The sequence below is a fragment of the Kwoniella dendrophila genome, chromosome 10 (genome assembly GCF_036810415.1).
Source record: "Kwoniella dendrophila CBS 6074 chromosome 10, complete sequence".
Lineage (NCBI taxonomy): Eukaryota > Fungi > Basidiomycota > Tremellomycetes > Tremellales > Cryptococcaceae > Kwoniella > Kwoniella dendrophila.
The window spans coordinates 159,930-176,019 of record NC_089485.1 but is presented as its reverse complement, the minus strand read 5'-3'; the positions used below and the strand labels follow the sequence as shown (position 1 = coordinate 176,019).

The window sequence follows — 16,090 nt, the reverse complement described above, 5'->3', positions numbered from 1 at the left end:
CATTACTCGGTGCTACCTTTACCTCGAAGCTTAACAAGAAAATGGCATCTAATTCCGCTACTACATCAAATTGGTATCAATCGCGTTTCATGAAAGAAATTGATGAAACCATCGCGGATCTAAAATATACAATTTCATCAGAAGAAAGTGAACATGAATTAACTGTTATACCATGCAAGCTCGCTATCGATCTTCTAAATGATATCAAAAGATCAAATCAAGATACAACTTCAATTTTTAAAACCAGTGGAAATGAAACTGACAATCATTCTAATCAAAGGATGACTACTTTAATGAGTAATGAGCAAATTGAATTTGTGATCAAAAATGATTGGGTTCAATTTTTACGACGACAAGAAAAAGATGGTAAAGATATTAATCAATTCATTCCTTTTTCTGCTTCATCTTTAACTACACCTTCATTTGTGAAACTTGATGACGTTGTAAATACCACTAAAGTATCATCTTTTAATATGCCAAGTAAATTATATTGGGAAACTAGAAGACAAGAAATTATTAATTATCCTGAAATGACAAATTCAAAAGATAAATTTTTAAGATCAACTTTAAATATGATTCAAAGAAATTTAAATGAATTACCTTCTTCAAATCAATTATTAAATACATATAATACATTAATTGAAAATAGTTCAATAGGTTCAGAAAATGAAAATTATTTTCCCAAATCAACTTTAGATTTAGTTAAAGATTATATTGCTACGAATTTGATCTTGAAACAAAAAGAGTTTATGAATGATTTGGAAAATAAATATAATCAATATTTGATTGAAAATGAACAAAATCAAATTGAACTTCCTAAAATTAGTAAAAGAGAAAGAACTAATTCTTGGACTAAACTTAAACGTACTTTAAGTGGTAGTTCATCATCACGATAAGCTAGGCTGAGCAAATCAGTCCGGTTCATGGTAGAAAAGTGAACCAGCTATAAGTGACCTCGGATCAAACGCTTTCTGCTGAGGAATTCAAAAGAGACGACATGAAGCTTATCTTGTTGCTTGATTCAGTGGTATCTGTTTTTAAGACTCCGGTTTGTAGTTCAATATGAATGATACGAATTGATATGTGATACTCATGACCCAAGTATCGTTTACGTGACTTCATGCAACGTCCACTGTCACTTCGTGCGAAATATGATTTTTCAAACGGAATAAGAAAGAGTGGAGACCGATGATTCCAAAAGGCTGCAAAACACCTGGTGAACGCTAAATGGTGCCCTTAATCCCTCTCTGCGAGGTATAGTATACACTTATACTGTTTAGTATTCATACTCATCACTGTAAAGGAGTGGCGGGATACCAAAAGCAGACAAAAAGGTTGAGAGTGTTTAGCAGCAGAGTACACGAAATATTCGTACGGATATAGTAGGTGACAGTGAACAGAGTGAAAGACTTGACTCAGACGGTAGGTTGTACGACTTCACTTCTAAAGCACTTGCTTTATGAAAGTTTTTGTCGTTGACAACATAAAATCAAAAGGTCCGAAACGCCGATAAGAACATAGGAACTTCCAGTCGAAGGTGAAAGTGGAGCTGGTCTCGAAAGGATTGAACGAGGCCAAACAGATTTACACACTGTATTTCTTCTTTTCAGTTATACCCGATGTGCTGCACTATACGGTCAATCAAAGTATTTACGTACAAAGATAGTATCTCTTGACATTACTCTTCAAGTTCTCCTTTACACTTTGACATACATATTGTAAAAACAACAACAACTCAACATGTCATTTTCAGACCATACTCATGGTCGGATAAATCCTGATGAAAGGACAGGACACTTTACAGCAAACACGATCAGACTATCTGTTAAAGACTTCGATAGAAGTGATTCTGGAGATAGGTCCAATATCCACGGAGGAAGCCCAAGTCAACATACTTTGTCATCCATATATTCACGTAGTGAAAGTGGTGATCTGTATGAAGATGAACCTTTTGCATATGACCATTATCGAGCTGATACTCATCTAGAAAAATCGCATGATCAATCGAAATTTCATAATAACCTGAGAAAAGCTATTGAGAATTTACAGAACGCAATTGATTCGGAACAAGAAAAGTCGAACGAGTTGACTGTTGTTCCGGGTAAATTATCAATTTATCTATTAAAAAAGATCCAATCTGCAGAATCAAACATATCGACAAAATATCGAATGAATGATTTCATTGCTGATCACTTCAACCACGAATCGAACCAAATAACAAGGAAAAAATGGTTAGATAGAAGAAAAGAAATAATCGATAAACCTACAATTGATGGTTTGACGATATCTCTAAAACCCACTATCATCATGCTTGAGAAGAGCTTGAATCAAGTTGATAATACCAGTAATGTCATTGAGGATAAATTGGACTTGTCAAGAGAATATCGATCTGAAACCGCAATTGATCTAGTGGAAGATCATATAGCTCATGAGGTTGATTCTAACAAAATTCGATTCCTGTCCGAATTCAATAGTAAATATGATGAATATCGTCAAGATTTCCTGGGACTGTCTGAGCCAAACGTGTTATTACCAGTAACTATGGAAAAGCGAAGAAGGCCATCCTTATTTTCAAGGAGATCTAGATTTCAACGTTCTTTTAGTGATGATTCGACTGTGACTAAAGGATCATTGAGATCACCTCAATCACCTGGATCATCTATATCAGCTGTTTCGTGGTAGTATTAGCATAAACAATCTGGTGATACTGATTGGTTTGGCGTTCATTTAAGTTTGAGGTTGTCTTGCTTATATAAGATGCGATGCATGCATGGGCAATTAGGTGATTTGATTTTCTGTTATGTTAGACTATTTACGCTTGGTAGCTACCCAGAATGCGGCCTGACAACACGACGAGTCAGCACCTTGATCGGGATATCGCATTATCCTGCGTATCCACTCACATTATATTCGTGTTTCAACATCCCATCAGGTATCCCAGTGTAAGTTGTATTTATCATTTTCTCCTCCTATACAAATTGTGAAATTGAACACATCAGCATTGTATCTCTCCAAGCGTATGTAATGTTCGGGAAATGGCATAAATTTGTTGGATTCATTTCACTTACTTTTATGTCAAATCCCACCCTTCTAGCCAATTCTTTAACTTCATCCAGACTCAATTCTATACTACCTTCTCCAGTTGGTGATTTCTCAGGTGAATTCTCGAAATGCCATAATAGGGGTCCTAGATTTATCCAAACTCCATCATCTGCCAAGATCGTATGTATTATGCGTAAATAGTTCAGAACATTCCTAGCCTATATCATAATCGTTCTTGTCAATATTTGTCATACTGTAATTTACCTCGAACTGATAAATTGTAAATAAACGTTGGGACAAAACTCACACAATCAATGAAGAAACAAGTAACGACTGCACCCCATCTACCTTTTTGACAAACTTGACCATCACCTTCACAATCTTCCCAACCTTCTTCGGTAGTTGGTGCAGGAGGTAAATTCCATGAAGAAGGTCCATATATATCTTCAAAATCACCCGCAACTAGTGAAAATGCGCCGCCTTGACCGTTTCCTAGAACATCTGCTGGACATACATCAGGTATCTGTACTCTCCGTAAGAGATTATGTAACGTTGATAGGTGGTTAGAGAATGAGTGTAGGTATGGATATATCGTATGAGAATGTCGATGTGTTGTGCTAAATCGTTGGTCGTTCATTGTTAATCTATCTATAATCAAAGCTTCACATAGAATATTCGCATTACTCACTGATTCAGCACCCAATCTGAAGCTATTAGCATATACGAGCTGAATTCGTTCCCCTGTGATGCAAATCCTACATGTACAGCTATAATTAGCCAGGAAACCCTAGAGTGAAATCACCAGAAGATGTTTGCCATTACTCACCCCTTGCAGCTATTTCCATGGCTAATCTACCTGATCCACAACCAGGAACTAAAACCCTTATACTACCTCTATCTTTTTCTATACTTTTTCTACCTTCTTTTTCTTCACTTTCATTTTCTTCAACTTCCTCTTCTTCTAATTCAGATTGTGATATAGGATAATACTTCTCTAAAGCTTCTAAACATGGATCATAGCATGATTTCCTTTCTTTTATACCTTCAATAGTCCAATCTCTAACAAAAGATCTTAACGTGGAACGAATCTTATCTTGCGATAAATCTGATTCTTGCTGTAATTTCTTTTGATCGACAGCTTTCCCGTTTGTGTTTCTGTTTTCACTATGTTGCTGATCGTGGGTATGACTGTGATCATGACTATGACTATGGCTATGGTCATGAGCATGGTCAAGGCCGTGACCGTGCGTATGATGAGCATGAGGTTCCACTTCGTCTGAATCCAACATGTCAGCAAACACTGGTGTAGCTATCATTTCCTCTATGAATTCGGCGTTCCTAGAAAATGCGAGCTTTGTCGTCAGCTTGCAATATGTTGTAATGAGCGGCAGAGCTCACCGTCTGATACCTTCATCAACCGCATCTAACTTCTCTCTGTAACCTATACCATCATACATCTCCTTTGATTCCTTAGGGAGAGATAAGAAACTCATACGTCTAGCATGGTTGGCTGAAAGCTAGTCAAGTCATTGATTTTAGATTAGCATCGATATGCGACATTCATACAGCATGGTTCTTGTTCAGTCAACATACATGATACCTCATATACCCATCGAAAGCCCTTATGACAGAACGCCAATGTTCTCTTTCTTCAACCGAGTTACTCATCGTTGTATTCGTCTGATTCTACTGTTGCGAGCTTACCTCCATTGAAGAATCCAGATGGATCGAGAAAACAACAAATAAAGTAGAGAAGCTCAGATGATTCAATCAGGCTCACATGTGAACTGTTCACACTGAATTTGCTTGACTGATGATGTATCGTTTGGCACAGAAGATCTATAATGGGATCTGTATTTTGAGACAGTTACTAAAAGTCTAAAAATCCACCCGTATTAATGCTTTGAAATAAGATGTCAGGTTTCGCTTAAAATTCGGTTCATAGCGTTATTTGATCGGTCAATTGCGATAACGAAAACGATTTAACGGGACTAATGACGCTATCAAGCCCGTATTACGTTGTCACATAGCTTATTAGTCTTTCATTACAAACATCTGTAATCAGCATTACGAATTTATAATTTACCAACAACACCAAGCAATATACGAGTATATTAATATTTATGCAAACAACAACAACAACACTTGTCCACGTGATAACCACATTGCACGCGCTCGAGCCGCTTCTTTCGCTTTATTTGTTCTGTTTTGGCTCTCTTGGACCGCGTCGTTCATGGTATTGATTTATTGGTATATTTCTATTGTCACTTTTTTCGTAGAGTCGATATTCGTACGTCCATCACTATATCCAGTGACACTCGCTAAGGATCGATCAATTTTATCAAGATGAGCGTTGTACAAAACCCTGTTTCTACTATGATGGCGACAGCTCAATCACCGTCATCAACAGAGATTCCTGCACCTTTAATACCATTATTATCCTCTTTGACTTCTTTCATATACACAATTGAAAAGTTTTTCAACAGAGTTCCCGGTTCACCAATCATAGTTAGATATATTAAATCAAGTTATCAAAATGATCCTTGGAGATCTTTGTTGGAGTTGTTCTTGCTGGCTTTCGCCATTAGAACTGTTTTAAAAGGTAGAACAAGAGGTGAAGGTGAAGGTAAAAGTTTCATCAAGTTGACTGAAAAAGTGAGTCGACTAGGCGATTGTTTAAAAGAAAAGCAGGATGTTCAGTGATGAGGACTAACGTCTACGAAAGGAAATCGATGAATTAGTGGACGATTTCAACCCTTTACCATTAGCCGATGATCCTACACCAGCCGATAGCTTTACCCTTGATACTGTACCCACCATACATGGTCCAAATGGTATCAAAGTCAAAACATCTCCTAATGGTAAAACTGTAAGGTCAAGTGTTTTGCTCAAGGTGGGTTCGCTCTTGTTGACAGAAATATGCTTGATCTTGATAGTTGCTCAATCTCGCTACTCCCAACTGGTGCGGTTTTATAGAGAATGACAAGATGAAGGACGTAGCCATTCAAACTCTCAAACACTATGGTGTTGGTACATGTGGTCCTAGTGGCTTCTATGGTACAATCGGTAAGTGATATGCAAGATCTAACTTCTCAACAAGTCGACTGATCGCTTACTCCTTGTTCCCAGATATTCACACAAAGGTCGAAGCAGATATATCATCATTTATAGGCACAGAAGCAGCAATTATATATTCACAAGCATTTGCCTTAGTTTCATCAGCTATACCAGCATTCGCAAAAAGAGGTGATATCATAGTTGCAGATAGAGGTGTAAATTTTGGTATACATAAAGGCTTACAAATTTCAAGATCCAATATAAAATGGTATGCACATGGTGATATGAAAGATTTAGAAAGAGTTTTACAAAATGTTGAAAGGGAACGTAAAAGAAAAGGTGGAAAATTGACTAAAAAGTTTATTGTCGCTGAAGGTATTTTTGAAAATGATGGTATGATTTTGGATTTACCTAAAGTCGTAGGTCATGATCATGTTTAATTCTGCTGAGAAACAAACTGATTGATCGATGTTGTACATTGTTCAGATGGAGTTGAAAAAGAAATACAAATATAGACTTATTCTTGATGAATGTCAATCTTTCGGTATGATGGGTGCTCACGGTAGAGGCATCACTGAACATTATGGTATTCCTGTGAGTCAACCGAATGTCAATCATATTGGTTGGTGAACTGTCGTTAGACCAACTCGTTAATATCATATTTCTGTTAGGCCTCTGAGGTCGATATGATCCTTGGTTCAATGGCAAATGGTTTAGCGACTGGTGGTGGATTCTGTGCTGGTTCTCAAGTTGTCTGCCAACATCAAGTGAGTTATATAATATGATATGGTGATGCAGGAAACAAAACTGAACAGCTCTTCGTGTTATATAGCGTATCAACTCATCTGCATCAGTCTTCTCAGCATCTTTACCCGCAATGTTAGCTACATGTGCATCAGCAGCCATTGAAATATTGAAAAGTCAACCAAATTTAATGACATCGTTACAAAATAACATCTTGATATTTAGACAACAATTAGCGAAACTCGAACCTGAAAATCCATTTGACGGATCAATAAATAAAGATGCGTTAATATCAATTCCATCATTCATAAATTCCGGATTAATACATATATTCTTATTGAATCCACCTACTACAGAAGATGGAGCAAATCATTTGTTAGAAGAAGAAGAGTCAATTTTGCAAGAGATCGTGGATGAAGTTATGACAAGTTCAAATCTATTGATCACAAGATCAAGAAGATTGAGATCACAAGAGATTTTCGAACCTGAACCTTCATTAAAAATCAATATCTCTGGTTATATGTCAAAGAAAGATGTTGAGAATGCTGGTAAAGGCTTGAAAGCTGCTATAATCAAAGTTTGCGGTAGTGAGTAATCTACTTTATTTCCGCTTGATCAGAAATTTCTCTTTTTCTCTTTTCTTTGGGTTTGGGAAGTTCGCTGACTACCTTCTTTTGGAATAGAAAAAAGATAAACCACTCAATGGAGATCTTTCGAAACGTAATATCTGAAAGTCCAGAAAAAATTGATTTGCGTTTGATAATCTCTCTCATACATAATTATATATAACATAATCTCTAATCTTTGTGAACATAACTCATCTTTTGATTTTATACTATAATGCAAACTTCCTCCTTTACCAACTTCGTCAACTCTCCATGTCTCTTGAGCGAGTTGGAGTTACGGGATACCGGGTTGTGGTCTAGGATTATCAGATCCAATATTTGCAGAGAGACTAGCATGACGTTCGACTACCACCCCGATGACTTCTTGAGCTACATGATTTGCAGGCAGGCCGCCTGATGGCAAGCTTCCTCTGTATCTACCTAAAGTGTACCGTATGGTATGTGGACAATGCCATCTGAAGCGAGTTTTATCGCTGTCCCAAATTCTACAGACATGCTATCCCGATATAAGATCATATACATAGGCATATGGAAGATCAGTTATACGTCTTCTACTTAGAACTACGAGATACGATAATCTGGGGATCGGACTTGGTTGGGCAAGTTGTTCTTTCAAAATTTTCGGGAGATCACATTGACCTTTTGATCTGGTTTTTTGTGCTGTAAACCTCTTTTAAAATGTAACATTGACCTTTTGATCTGGTTTTTTGTGCTGTAAACCTCTTTTAAAATGTATCTTGATATTGTTGAACAATAGCGGGAATTTCGGTTAAACTGATTAAAACAGCCTGAAAAGTTTCTTTAGTTGCTTCTGAACCTTCAAATAAGTAATCACATCGACCTAAACTTTGTACATCGGTCCATTCTTATCTTGTTGGCCAATCTGATTTTCTAGTATTGGATGGGTTATCTCCCCATGTTTTGGAAATGAAATTAGAATATTGTTCATCATCAATACTAGGACCTGAAATTCTCTTCAAAAAATCTCTTGAGCTACTTGAGCAGCGGCAATCTTAGTTTTAAGGGTTTCTTGAGCTTGCTCGATATCTCTATCAGCATTATCACGCTTCCAAAGAGTTATCCAAGGTTTTGATCCTTCATTAGGAGTGTCACTTGTCGTGTTCTTAGAGCCGAATTTTCCGGACATGTTTGCGTTGCCTTGCGGGTCAATTGTATATAATAGTCGTAAGTAAACGGACAAGGGGTTATGAATGAAAAGCGAATGAAGGATTATAAGTGAACGAACCAAGGGGTGATTGCACATGAGAGGCGAATGAAAAACTATATATACTGTACGTTTTGGTTTTCTGCTTGAAAGGTTTTCCTCTGACCCACTCTTGCTCATCCAAGGCGTTTGAAAAAAGATATGACAAACCTTTGTACAGTCATTGGAAATCGAAAGTCGCCTCTCATCCAACCTTTGAGACTTGATTGAAAGGAGAAGTCAACAGAAACACGTTCAAATTTGAGATGACCTACCTAATCACCTTTACATCACCTCCCTTCGTTTCGAGGATAGTCTGATATGATCCGGCCGTAAGCAGATTTAAGACAGGGGTACAGTATTTGAGTACAGCATGTGTACTCCTGTCCGGAAGTTGGCTCTTGACTGAGATACACAGTATTGTAGTAATAGTCAAGACTAAGAATCATAGAAATTAACATACGCCAGATTTCAAACGCTCAGTCTGTATTAACATAACGTACATTGCAATACACTAAAAATGATACTTGACAACAATTAAAAATACAACTACTGACTACTGACTACAATAGACCTTTTGATTTTAAATCGCCAGCAAGAAGATGAAAATATAGGACGCTACTTTTACAATGGGAAAACTCACGAGAAAGGAATAAAAGTTACTCGATATTCTTTACTTACAATACATTATCTGTTTATTTCGTTATGTCATTATTCATGATCATGATCAATAATCAATCTAACATCATTCAATCTACCTCGAATACTTTTTTTACTATTTCCAGCTACATCGTTGAGACTGTATAAGATTTTCTTCAATTTTGGATTTAATTTTTGATTTATTAATTCTTGATTGGTTTCTATATATTCTGAGAATATCGTATATGTCCTTAAATCTCTTGCGAAAGTATGAGTCTGAATGATGTTATGATATGAGATGGTATGATATGAGATGGTATGAGGTGAGATAATATGCAGGCGGTACAGTGAACGTTTAAGTAGTTAGCGAATCTATCATTTTTCATCCTACCGCAAACACAATACAGTATTTGGGTTATAAATTGTAGTAACAGACAGAAACAAAAAACTTACAGGTAAATTATCTAAATTCAATTGAGTAGCAACTAAATTCCAACAACTCATTAAAATTAAATCTAAAATAGAATTGGCGATATATTCTTCGACATCAAATACACCATTTTTTATACCACGTAATTCTTTCGTACAAAATTTTCTAATAATTTCTTCTGAACTTTTAACTGGTTTTATATTTTCTTCATCATTATGATTGTATATAATAGATGATTTTAAAAGTAATGAAATTTCGTTAATTGATTTAATTAAAAATTGATCACCTTCAGACATTATAAGAACTTGTAAATATGATGATAAGAGTATAGGTGAATGTCCAGGAGGTAAATTGTTTAAAGTATGATCTATTGCTAATTTGAGCTACAAGTATATTCATTGAATAGTAGTAATTCACAGTAAAGTCCATATCAATACTTCGCTTTTTCGCAGGCGGGAATACATACTTACATTCGCACCTGCAATTCGGTAAAACAAGGAGATTAGGAGATTCAATTAGCTATCTGATAAACCTTTCAGATACACAACAGTGGCATCTACTCACGTAAAGCTTTCAACGTCCTCAAAGTCTCTTTCTTCTCGAAATCTTCTGGATCTAAATGGTTCACATATCTAGTTAAGTAGATTATTGATCAGTCGAAATTTATCACATACCAATGATATCTTCGAGAGTATATACATCATACAGCAACTTTTACTGACAGGTGATATGAGAGAGATCCTTTGAGGAGATATATAGAAATACTACTATTGTTACTCACCTCGATAGAGCTCCAACTAATAGAATAACGATATCTCTATATTGATCACCTAATCTAGTTGTATAAACAATTGGAAATTCATTTCCACCATTCTTTTGTAATAATAAATTAAATTTATGATCTCTAATTCTCATTATATATTCTAAATCATGTTTATCAATTGCTTTATATAATTCAAATGCTTGTGGTTCATTTACAAATTTTTTACTTTTTCCCCAACTTCCAAAATCACTATCATCACTTTCTTTACCTTTTTTTGAATTAATCTGTTTCTGTTTTTGTAAATTTGACCAATTACCTTGTTCATTTTTTATTTTTAATCTTTCAACTGAAAATAATTGTTCTTGTAATGCTTCTTTCAATAAAACTTCTTTTTTAACTTGTTTGATCTGTTTATCCAATTCCAATTCTGAAGCATATATAGATTCTTTAGTTAAACTTGATGTAGCAGGTAATGGTTTTAATAATATAGGTGAAGATTGTATTCTAGGTGAACGTATCAATTTATCCCAATTATCAGAACCAGAACCATCGTTAGAACCTGAAGCTCTGCTATTAGTACGCCGTCGTCCAGGTGAAGGTGGTGGAGGTAGTATTGTAGGTGAAGTTGCAGAATACTTTGTGGGCGATATGCTGTGACTACTGCTTGATGCCATCTTTACCGTGTTACCAGGGAGGAAACACCCTGTCTGCTCAAGTGATATACGAGTAGTAGCTATACAACTTATGTATTCAACTCTCTTTGTCTTCCTTCTTGGCATGTCTATAAGTCGTACTTTTAACATAGCTTTATAGTTTGCGGTCGAGCATGCGGAGACCCCACATCGATAACGACCCTAAGACCCTAAGACCCTCGGCGATCACCCAGAAATTATAAAATGTGTGTGCACGTTACTAACTAGCTCTCTTGTGTTATCTTTCATCTCCTCTATAAGAGAGGGAACTTATCACTCAAATCTCAAAACTGAGTCAGTTGTATATCCTTTGATAATCAGTGCAGACCACCTCGCAGTATGGTAGATATAACAGATATAACACCGCCCAGGTCACGTTCATCATCAATCTCAACAACAGATTCAAATGTCGCTTTACCATCTTTTGAATCTTTAGCACCACCTAGACCACCAACAACAAAGGCAGAGGATGAAACTAACGTATCTATAGATGGTCTGGATAAAGATGTCAGATTGAAAGTTGATGCTGGTCCTGGATGTGGTGGAATTGCATGGCCAGCCGGTGAAGTGAGTCTTTTCAATCATTATATCTAAGATTGAATGTCATGTTAGGGTTGTAGTATCACATTTCATCTCTGCGCTTACAAGCACGAACAATCTCTTAAGATACTCTACACGGGTTTGGCTTTACTGATACTTCCATATTGAACACATAGGTCTTGTCGAGGTATATAGCTTATCGTCACGGAATTGATCCAAGTCATCTGAGGAATAAGAAAATACTTGAATTGGGTTCAGGAACAGGTTTAGTTGGAATCGTGGCTGGAATGTTAGAACCTACTTCTGAAATATGGGTTACAGATCAATCGTGAGTTGACTTTCAACAGAAACTGAATGAAGTTTGATCCATCCAATCTGCACAATCACAATAACGTCTCTGTTTTGTTGGTGCTGGAGTTGATCGATGTCTAAAATGGTGTTCTGAGAAAGACGGGATTCCCACCCCCCTCAGAATCTAGATCTTGTTCGCTGACGTGAAATTTACTCATTAATATAGTATATTATTAGACCTTATGGAAATTAACACAGAGCTAAATATACCGACAAATCAACAGGGGAAAAGGAATGTTCATGTATCAGAATTAAATTGGGGTGATGATCTATCTTTAAACCAGATACCGATAAAAGATATAGATATTATCTTAGCGGCAGATTGTGTTTATTTCGAAGTGAGTAAAAAAGAAACAACATACAAAGTATATTCATCTATACTGACTCATCATTGTGTTTGTGTTAATAGCCTGCATTTCCATTGTTGGTCAAGACCCTATATGATTTAGCACCGATAGGTAAAGAAATCGAAATTCTATTCTGTTGGAAAAAGAGAAGAAAGGTAAGTTATCCTCTTGTAACCAATCCAATCACCGCCATCAGTAATTATCCAGTCAAAATCAAGGCTGACCATTTGAATTGAAATTTTCTTTTCTTAAAAGGCCGATAAGAGATTTTTCGCAATGTTGAAAAAACATTTTAATCAATTTATAATAGAAGATGATAAACCAGGTGAAAAAGAAATATATAATAGGCAAGGTGTAAGTTTAGTAAAACTTGTAAGGAAGAAATAGATAAAGGATAGATTAGATCGAAATATTGTAATAGAATATAGGAGATCTTATAGAGATTTAAGACTGATGTCTGGGCATTTCGCATTTTCTTTTGGCTTCTAACACATCTTGCATTCTTGGAATTTTGGTGCAACTGTCATTATATATCAAGTTGTATGCATTTACATGTCATGGACGATCGTTAAAAAGATAGAGAGATTATGAGGAACAGAGATACATTATAATTAATTCAGTTTAAAGGTAGTTTAAGGTAGTACACCGATTTCTTGTAAGAACTGACCAAAATCAATGATAGAAAACAAATTAGTATTGTTCGGTTTCTGAGATATAGTAGGATGGTTGACAGAATTTACAATCACTTACAGCGTTCATGTCGAAATCACTCCATTCCAGCTGGGTGGCGTTGAAAGCATCATCGTCAAGCTTCATGAACGAGATAAAAAGTCTGCGTCAGCAAAACAGTATAAAGCAGAACTAACAACCAACTCAGTAAAACCTACCATATCATTCATTGACATAGCTTCTGAAAAATCAATATTCAAATTTTGATTATCCAAAGCAGCTTGATCTAATAAAGGTAAACCAGTATGTGGAATTGATAATGAATTTATAGCAGCTGCAGGTTGATATGTTGATGATGATAAAGTTGATGACGTTGGTATCGATTGATGATTATCGTTATGTACATTATTATGATTTCCATTTCCACCTCTAGGTATGGAAGATGTAATTGAATTTGTCAAAGTTTTACCTGCACCTAGTAAATCCAAATCTTCCGTTTCACCTTCATTACCATGTATAGGTGTTGTCGCTCTTGAACTTTGTACAGCTCTTACTGCTTTTTCTCGTAATCTATCAACGGTTACCTGAGATCGCGGAGAAGAGAAAAGATTCATATCAGCCGAACTAACAATCATCCAGTATTTGCTGATCTTCTGTATGTTTCATCAGAAGTAAGAGATAAGAGAAACTTCCACTTACAAATTCTTCTCTTTCAGTTATTTGAAATAGAGCTACACCAGCTTCTAATTCAGCTAAAACAGTTCTTGCTAAACTTGAAGTTGGAGCACGTATAACAGCAGCAGCTAAACAAACACAAGCACCAAATAAATGAAAAAAGAAATGCCATCTTCTATGAATTAATTGACCTTGTAAAACAATCATATTTTTAACTAAAGAAACAATTGCTCTACAAGATTCTAAACATGATAAATAACTTTGTTTTAATGGACTTGATAAAGGTTCTATAGGAGATTCTTTTAAAGTTCTAATAAACCATCCACGATGTAAAGTTAATCTAGCTTCATTTATATATAATAATAACATGTTTCTTTGAAATGCTTCTTTATGTCTAATTGGATCAATTAAATCATCAGGTGAAGGTGGTACAACAGGTGATAAATGATATGGTAAATCATCTTGAAATTTTATAATTAATTGATCAATTTCATAAACTTCATTATAAATCCATGGTTTAACTTTAACTTGTCTTTCATTAATTTGTGACCAAATTTTCGTTAATTCATATGTTTTGCTATGAAATCCACTATAATCACTTCGTGTTGATATTGGTATTTCAACATCAATACTTGAATCTAATATACATTGTCCACGACCCAATGAGACTGATTGTAATACATCCATTCCATGTATCTCCCAAAATACTATTCTTCTTTCTAATGCCGTATGCAAATTCCAGTGTGATCCATCACGATGTAGTCCAATAGCTTCACATATTCCCATCGCCATTCTTAATAATGGCCAAAATGTATCTCCACCTGATGTATCTGTTCCTCCATTCATAATGTAGAAACCATATAGGAATAAACATTGAACATATGTCATTGAATGTGATGGATCCATAGCAAGACATGCTCTTGCTCCGTTGAAACAATTTCTTGCCAAGTCATTATGCGGTGGTCTTGATAAATCCATCAACGCTCCAGCAGCAAGAACTAATAAACTCAAGGCTAACCATTGAGGTCTCACTGGTCCAGGATGTAGAGCATTCGGATCTTGATATATGTGAGGCAGCAGATTATGATCCCACACACGTCGCTGAACAATGTTGCTATACCATCCAACGGTCTGCATGATATTTAGCCTAAACGTAATTCAGGTATTGAAAGACTAAATCTGTACTTACTGAATAGTATATTTCCGCTATTGTGAGGGTGACGTCAGGCGGTGGTAAAAACATGCTTATGATTTCTTTCATATCTAAACGCGGCACACGAGAATGAGGAGGAAAAAGATCAGTAAAATCAGATGGAGAGGCGAAATCATATTGTACGCTTGATCCAGCAGGTGAAGATGAGACAGCTTGATTACTTGGTGGTAAATAGTGTTTCTTACATGGAAAAGATAATACTGTATTAGCCTTTTGAACCCTTGAGATATGACAGTTATAGATAAGCTTACCGAGAAATAAACACTACTTGCAGCACCATAATACCTTGAAGTGTGAGGATCATTACCTAAAGTCAAATGACTGACACTAGCTAAAGTATCAGAATTTGTAGGTGTATCTGAATTTTCAGCTTGTGGTTGTGGACTACGATTTTTGACTTCTTTTCTATTCGCATATAGACTACTTGCAAGTAAAGGATGTCTAGATGAAGTAGCGACTTTTAATGCTTCTTCCAATGATGCAATTCGTTTATGTAAATCCTGATTAATGGGAAAAGATATTAGCTAAATGTTTGTTACTGAATGAGATTAGGGGCCGAATTACCTCTGTACTGGCCAATATTTTCCTATAGAAAGTGGTTGTAAGCTTATCAAGGCTTGGACATATGGTATAATAAGATATACACACTTACGTTCTTCTTGATCCGTTGACCAGCTCTCCTTCAGGACATATACTTGAGATGATGAAGATATCAGTCCAAACTCTACATGTATATATATAAATAGATATTCCCCATAACTCACCTTGCTAACCCTCTTTTGACACAATGGTTACATGGAAATACTAATTCACATTTCAATTTGAGCCTTCTACATTCAGCACCTAGACATCGAGGAGAACAACCATTTAATCAGTATCAATGAACGCGTCCGCGTGACTATGTTCAAGATTGATGATTCATGATACATACATGATAATGGCTTCTTTCTCTTTCCACTTTTGGCACTACTTTCAGCTGGAGGCATCTTGTCGGCAAATATAAAGCTTCTAGCTCTAATAACGCAAAATATGAACGGTATCTTACGGGCAATATAAGGTAAAATGAAAATAGAATTCTACAAGAAATATGATTATCTA

At 35.8% G+C, this 16,090-nt stretch overlaps 8 protein-coding genes across 8 annotated transcripts; 4 read left to right on the top strand and 4 right to left on the bottom strand.

Annotated features, from left to right (window-relative positions):
• Positions 1–41: 41 nt before the first annotated feature.
• L201_007051 (uncharacterized protein) lies at positions 42–896 on the top strand (the record flags this gene model as incomplete). Its single annotated transcript, XM_066222762.1, has 1 exon — positions 42–896. One exon carries the CDS (start codon positions 42–44, stop codon positions 894–896), a length of 855 nt encoding a protein of 284 aa, XP_066078859.1.
• An 844-nt stretch (positions 897–1,740) lies between these two features.
• Positions 1,741–2,682, top strand: L201_007050 (uncharacterized protein; the record flags this gene model as incomplete). The annotated part of the gene is made up of 1 exon (XM_066222761.1): positions 1,741–2,682. The coding sequence occupies one exon, from the start codon at positions 1,741–1,743 to the stop codon at positions 2,680–2,682; it is 942 nt and encodes a 313-aa protein (XP_066078858.1).
• Positions 2,683–2,808: 126 nt separating this feature from the next.
• On the bottom strand, positions 2,809–4,710 carry L201_007049 (uncharacterized protein; the record flags this gene model as incomplete). The annotated part of the gene is made up of 8 exons (XM_066222760.1): positions 2,809–2,841; positions 2,904–2,969; positions 3,069–3,260; positions 3,350–3,659; positions 3,731–3,797; positions 3,869–4,380; positions 4,441–4,559; positions 4,636–4,710. The coding sequence occupies 8 exons, from the start codon at positions 4,708–4,710 to the stop codon at positions 2,809–2,811; spliced, it is 1,374 nt and encodes a 457-aa protein (XP_066078857.1).
• A 678-nt stretch (positions 4,711–5,388) lies between these two features.
• L201_007048 (uncharacterized protein) lies at positions 5,389–7,438 on the top strand (the record flags this gene model as incomplete). Its single annotated transcript, XM_066222759.1, has 7 exons — positions 5,389–5,697; positions 5,768–5,911; positions 5,979–6,108; positions 6,172–6,518; positions 6,586–6,693; positions 6,771–6,866; positions 6,932–7,438. The coding sequence occupies 7 exons, from the start codon at positions 5,389–5,391 to the stop codon at positions 7,436–7,438; spliced, it is 1,641 nt and encodes a 546-aa protein (XP_066078856.1).
• Positions 7,439–7,743: 305 nt separating this feature from the next.
• On the bottom strand, positions 7,744–8,616 carry L201_007047 (uncharacterized protein; the record flags this gene model as incomplete). Its single annotated transcript, XM_066222758.1, has 2 exons — positions 7,744–7,965; positions 8,467–8,616. 2 exons carry the CDS (start codon positions 8,614–8,616, stop codon positions 7,744–7,746), a joined length of 372 nt encoding a protein of 123 aa, XP_066078855.1.
• A 768-nt stretch (positions 8,617–9,384) lies between these two features.
• On the bottom strand, positions 9,385–11,179 carry L201_007046 (uncharacterized protein; the record flags this gene model as incomplete). The annotated part of the gene is made up of 5 exons (XM_066222757.1): positions 9,385–9,588; positions 9,766–10,125; positions 10,213–10,220; positions 10,307–10,374; positions 10,524–11,179. 5 exons carry the CDS (start codon positions 11,177–11,179, stop codon positions 9,385–9,387), a joined length of 1,296 nt encoding a protein of 431 aa, XP_066078854.1.
• Positions 11,180–11,536: 357 nt separating this feature from the next.
• Positions 11,537–12,822, top strand: L201_007045 (uncharacterized protein; the record flags this gene model as incomplete). Its single annotated transcript, XM_066222756.1, has 5 exons — positions 11,537–11,764; positions 11,914–12,065; positions 12,255–12,426; positions 12,498–12,590; positions 12,691–12,822. 5 exons carry the CDS (start codon positions 11,537–11,539, stop codon positions 12,820–12,822), a joined length of 777 nt encoding a protein of 258 aa, XP_066078853.1.
• Positions 12,823–13,067: 245 nt separating this feature from the next.
• Positions 13,068–15,978, bottom strand: L201_007044 (uncharacterized protein; the record flags this gene model as incomplete). Its single annotated transcript, XM_066222755.1, has 10 exons — positions 13,068–13,097; positions 13,186–13,245; positions 13,323–13,688; positions 13,804–14,910; positions 14,969–15,172; positions 15,244–15,492; positions 15,557–15,578; positions 15,645–15,686; positions 15,757–15,835; positions 15,924–15,978. The coding sequence occupies 10 exons, from the start codon at positions 15,976–15,978 to the stop codon at positions 13,068–13,070; spliced, it is 2,214 nt and encodes a 737-aa protein (XP_066078852.1).
• Between the last annotated feature and the right edge of the window lie 112 nt (positions 15,979–16,090).